Source organism: Cyprinus carpio, chromosome B7 (genome assembly GCF_018340385.1).
Source record: "Cyprinus carpio isolate SPL01 chromosome B7, ASM1834038v1, whole genome shotgun sequence".
NCBI classification, from domain to species: domain Eukaryota; kingdom Metazoa; phylum Chordata; class Actinopteri; order Cypriniformes; family Cyprinidae; genus Cyprinus; species Cyprinus carpio.
The window spans coordinates 47,107,268-47,113,267 of NC_056603.1; the positions used below are offsets into that span (position 1 = coordinate 47,107,268).

Sequence of the window (6,000 nt, forward strand, 5' to 3'; positions counted from 1 at the left end):
TATATCAATCTTTAAATGCAAGATACTTAAAGTTTACCTGAAGTATGCTTGCAATAGTTTCTACGTTTAGCTCATCGCAAATATACTTTCAGTATATCTTTATTTTGGAATTCAGCACTATTCCTGCACAATTAGAGTGCATTTAGTACAAAATTTGTTCCTATGTAGCAGACTTTAAGTATACCTGGTCCGAGCTTTATAAAGGTCACACAAAAAAACAAGTATGCAAATGGTATTTGGGGTATACTTAAGCATGAAATAAACGTATTTCAATATATTTAGTATATTTATTTTCATTTGTTCACCTATATATACATACATACATATATACAATATATATACATATAGTAGTATATATGTATAAGGTGAACTTATATATAAGGAATATACAATAGTTAGAGAAATATACAAATAAAAAGAGAAAGAGAGAGAGAGAGAGAGAGAGAGAGAGAGAGATAAATTGGAGAGTGGATTTCAGACTTATTCACTACTGTAATATGTATCTTTAAATAAACAAGTTGGAGGCTAAAGCTATTCTAGGAATGATTGAATTCATCTCAATGCATGTTGGACCTGTGTCTGCCCCCATCTAAATGCGCTGAATTATTCCTGCTTCAGAGTGCGTCGTTGAGTGAACATCTTAACTTGTCCTCCATCTTAACATCTATAATGAGCTTGGGAAAGAGACAGAGATTGTGCAAAATCACAATTAATGCTGTTCTATTACATTAACTAGCAGCCTAAAATCAGGCAATGTTCTGTTCCATTTTGCAATGAGATTATTGGGGACAAACTGTTTCTTAGAAGGAGAACCTAAAATAGTTGCACAACTAGCAAAAGACAACAATCCAGTTAAGTAGTAGAAAAAAAAAAGAGATGGTGTAAGCTGAGATAGAGACAAACTTAATAGGGAAGAAAAAGAACATTGAACGCGAAACTATACTTACTATGCCAGAACTTATCAGTTTCACGCTTGAATGCTTTCAGCACCAAGCAGAATGGATAAGAGACAAAATGATCTAATGTATAAAAAACCATCCATCTTCTGGCAATGCAGACTTTCCAAAAGTATCTTTCAATGCTCAGACTAAACCATAAACACATTTTTTTTTTCATTGTGTGGCTTTCAGTGTGTCAGGTTTTGTGAATGTATGTGTATTAATTTAATGTCGAAGTTATAGAGTTATGACATAATAGTTAAAACAAGAAGCGTAGCCTCCAGTAACAGGCGTAGGGGCAGTGGTTTTTTTTTTTTTTGGTGCAAGGACACTAATGACGTACCACGGCTACTCATCTCATGCTTGCTTCTTTGTTTGTATGTTTTTCATTGTGGAAACAATAGCTGAAGACGAGCACAGTAAGAACGACATGATGAAAAGCCAAGGTATGGCCTTGAGGGGGCCTAGTGGCATGAGAGCCAGGAATTGTGAAGAGTTGTGAAGCTGTGGAGATGTGCTAGTGGTGTGAAAGACTGATCATCGACATCAAATGTTTCATCAACTGCACACTAACAATCAAAATTGGCTGGACTTTGCAGCTCTATGTGCACAGAATACTAGGCTGATGGAAAATGCTAGATATTGAAATCACTTTAGTTTGAAGGGACAGTTATACTCCATAAGAAAATGAACATTATGTTATCATTCCAAAACCAGTATGACTTTTCCCCCCACTTTTCTTTCAGGAACAACGCAGTTGAATTTTTAAGAATATTCCGGCTAATCTTTTTCGTTAATAAAGTTAAGCGCTGGAAAGATAGCTTTTCCATTCACTGAAATGCTGGTCTAGTTCTTCCTTGGCATGTCATGAGAGAAAAAGCATATCTGTTTGTTCCTTTGAGCAAAACTCTTTAATGAATCAACTGATCCATTTCACGGAAGTCGAATGATTTTGTCATAAAGCTGAATGACTTTTGTCATAACTCAAGCTACTTTAAACCTTCAGTCTCCTTCATGAAAATTTACTCCCCAAAATCGAACTACCTCAGTGTTGTTTTTTTAAACATGTATGAAAACAGAGAGGGACACAAAAAGGTGACATTTTGAAGACTATTCTGGACATGACTTTTTCCATATACCGTCTTAAAAGTGGGTGATTCTTTAAGCCAAAGAATCAAGTTGATCTAGTTCCCAAAGTCTAGATGATTTTCTTTCTTTCTCTTTTCGTTCTCTTTCTTTCTCTTTTCTTTCTTTTCTTTCTTTCTTCCTTTCTTTTATCTTTTCTCTTTTTCTTTTCCTTTTCTTTTAATTTCTTATCTTTCTTTCCTTTTCTTTCTTTCTTTGCGTTCTTTTTAATTTCCCCTTTTTTTTTTTGTTTCCTGAACAAGAACTACAAAAGTTTTGAAAACCCATCAGCTTTCCTTCTTTTTCCCCTGGGCCATCTTTCCTTTACAGATCTTCCTTATTCTTTTAGCGTTTTAAGAGATAGCGTCGGATCCACACAACTTTTCTGGCGTTTTTTCCTGACAGTCGTGTATGTGAATCTTTCACCTGTTTACAGTTCTTAAAGCCCTCCCTTGGAACTCATTAACTGTCATTTCTTTTTTCTTTTTCTTTCTTTGTTTTCTTTCTTTTTTCCTTATCATTTCTTTCAATCCCCATTCGCTGGTCTTTTCCTTCCCTTTTCTTTCTTGACATCATCTTTCCTTCTTTTCCCTTTTACTTTTCTCTTCTTTATATCTTTTTTTACTTTCTTTTCTATTCTTTCGAATTTCTTTTCTTCTTTTCTGACTGTTCTTCTTTTCTTTTCGTTCTTCCCTTTTTTCTTGTCTTTTCTTATCTTCACTTTTCGCTTTTCCTTTCTTTTTCTTTCTTCTCTTTTCTTTTTTCCTTGCTTTCTTATCTTTCTTTCTTTCTTATTCGAATTTCCCATTTTTTTTGGTTCCTGACTTAAACAAAAAAGTTTGAAGAAACACATCATCCTTTCTTTCCCCTGCCAGTTCCTTACAGAGACTTAACGCAGGTTTTTACAGGTTGGACCGTACTGATCACACCTTGACGTTTTCCTGCATCTGATGTGATCACACCTGTTACAAGTTCTTAGGAGCTCCGAACACTTAACGTGTCATAGAAGCTTTGATCCAGCCCTTTGTAATCCTTGTCTGAAGCATTACATTGCACTGGCATATCGAAGTCCTGCAGATCTCGACTACACACTCATCTTTGTTATGATGCTATGAGGTACGTCGCTGACTGAGTGTTCAATGGTGCATGACAGAGCTTTGGGGCGACGTAGTCTCCCGAACAGTCCTGAGAGAACCGTCTGACCTGGCAGCAATGCCAGCCTTACGGTCTCTTAAAAGCGCTGCAGGAACGCCAATGCACTAAGCTAGTTCTGTGGTCTGTGTCTCATCGGACCAACTATTGGGGGATTGCCCACAATGCAACCACACCGCAGATACCGCCACTAAAAATAACCGATCTCTCATGCGAATACTCTGCCTTGCTCTTCATTAGAAAAAAAAGACTTCATTTATTTCTTTCATTTCTTTTTCTTCTTTTTTTTTTGTTATTGGCTTTTGTTTTTTGGACAATGATGCGAATTGGTTTTTTCCCCTCCCCTCCACACTAAATGAATTGTTTTGAGACCGTCCCCCTGAGTGGTTTAAATGCGCAGCCTGTTGTAATGGTGTACTGAAGCACGCAATTTCATAGCTTCTTTCCCTTTTTGCAGCATGATTTCTGGCAATTGAAAAGCTTGCACACAAAGAAGTGTTTTTTTTTTTGGAGCGTTTTTTTTTTTTTTTTTTTTATTTTTGTTTTTTTTTTTTTCGCACACTCATTTTTTTTTTTTTTTTTTTTTTTTTTTGTTTTTTCCACATAGAAGGCATTTTTGCAAACAGTTTTTTTTTTCATATAATAATAGTAAATTTATTTTTTATTTTTTTTTTTTTTTTTTTTTTTTTTAATTTTTTTTTTCTTTCATTTCAGTGATTTTACTTTTTTTTTTTTTTTTTTTTTTTTTTTTCTGAGACCTTTCACTAATTTGATTAATCTTACATAGCAATTGCACACGTGAAAAGCAACCGAAACAGTGATTCTAACCCTATTCTCTTTTCTTTGTCAGGAGCTAAAGGAACAATTAAAAGTAAGCCATGGTTTCACCCAAATTTTTGCTCTTCACCAAAAAGGCAGCATGCTTTTGTTTTTTTTTCTTTTTTTAGATGTGCACGCACACCGCTCTTGCTTGTGTGCCATATAGCATCACATTGGGTCATTACCCCGCCTCTCTAACACTGCAGAACTATTGGTGGCTTTGGCATCAAAGCTTGGGGTGTTTCGGGCATTTATGTTTTGGTTCCCACTTTCAGCTTAGTGAACTTCATATTCAGTTTTTTTGTGGGCATAGACTTTTTGGCGCATCTGAATGTTATCTGTTTGCTTGTCAAGTGTTTAAAAGTGTAAACAGAATTCTATCGTTTAGAAGACAGTCTGAATAGAAGAGATATGATATGTTAAGGATACTCCGTGCTTTGTGGGCTTTGAATCTAAAATCTCTTCTCCCCAGCCTGGAAAATATTAATCATTCAGATGCGTAACAGTTAGAGCCTTTAGAAAATGCTTGTATAATCCTTTTAACTTACCATACATGTGTTAAGATGTAACCCATAGCATGCCACTTCGCAGCAAATCCTCCAAATGTCGCTCCGTAAGTACACTGTACGGTGTTTCCCTCAGGCAAAGGAGGGGATTAAAACTAGAAAGACACATTGACTTCTTTTCCCGTACAACTTTGCTAAAATTTGATAGCTTTTTGTAGAGTCAGCCTGTTGTTGAAACATAAAAAACATGACGCATACACAAGGCTCGCATAAAGGCACATCAACTGCACACACACTCCATTAGAGATGGATTCAGGCAATTAGTTTAGAAGTCAGAAGTCATGGAACAGTAGAATTGCCCCACTATTTCAAAGCATGGTCTTCTTTTTTGAGCTCACATTATTTCTTATTTTGTTTAATTTGTTGTTTTTAGCTTTAAGTGTTGTTGTTTTGTGTATGTACTTTTCCATTTTTGTGTGCTGTGGTATGTGTTGACCATGAAGTTACAGTGATTAAAAAATAAAAAAAATAAATGCACAAAGCTGATCAAAAACATTTGTTGAACACTTACAATTCTAAAGAAATTTCATGAGACACATACCACAATTATTATTATTATTATTATTATTTAAATTTTTTTGTGCCAATATTTCAGTGTTTTCTTTAGTTTCTCCAGTTGTTTACAGCCAAACAATGTCATTTAATGTTCCACCCGCTTTCTGTCTCCTTCTCTCTGTTTCCCCCAGACACTCGGCCCCTGCCTGACGTAGCTATGACGGGTAAATGCACGCGGGAGTGTGACGAATATGGCCACTCGGATGCCTGCTGGATGCCTGTGCGCACCTCGCCTGAACGTAGGCCAAAGGCCACCCCTCCCAAACTCTCCACCTTCATGACCTCCCCCGGGGGCAGTGTTGCCGAACAGCCCGGCAGCCAGGCAGAGACGCTAGCTGTTGCCAACGGGGACCCCTCGCACCTGCTGGGCGACCGTAACCGTAATCTCCTTAACAAGAAGATGGCCTCCTCCTCCTCATCCTACGACGCCTTTAGTTCAGCTGGATTTTCCCGCCAGCGAGGAAACATCTCTCGCCCCGTCGAGGAGATTCCGCTAGCGCCCACAGGTGAATACAAGCCGACACAATGCGGAACTCTCACCAGGCGGGAAGTTTACCTGTAATCGACACACAGCGAACTGCGAAGGGACGATGACAGTGACTCAGCATGGTCAGAGATGCTGTTAGCAAACCAAACCCTAAATCAAAATGCAACATGGATTTTTCCTCGAACTGCTCGCACAACTAGTGCGGTGCTACTTTAAAACTTAAATAGTCGTCTGAGTAAAAACTGTGGAGTATTACATGTTGTAAATGTGTGTGAGAAGGATGAGAAGGAGGAGGGGGAAGTGGCCGAGGTGGAGAGAAGGGAATGCTGGTGGATCATTGCTACTTTGCTACTAGAGT

General features: G+C 37.5%; 1 protein-coding gene across 1 annotated transcript in view; it reads left to right on the forward strand.

Annotated features, from left to right (window-relative positions):
* Window positions 1-5,724, forward strand: part of LOC109107580 (protocadherin-7-like) — a 125,872-nt gene extending 120,148 nt beyond the window's left edge. The window contains 1 exon segment of the mRNA XM_042728873.1: window positions 5,287-5,724. Coding sequence (XP_042584807.1) covers window positions 5,287-5,717 — 431 coding nt within the window. The 3' untranslated portion in view covers window positions 5,718-5,724.
* Window positions 5,725-6,000: the final 276 nt, after the last annotated feature.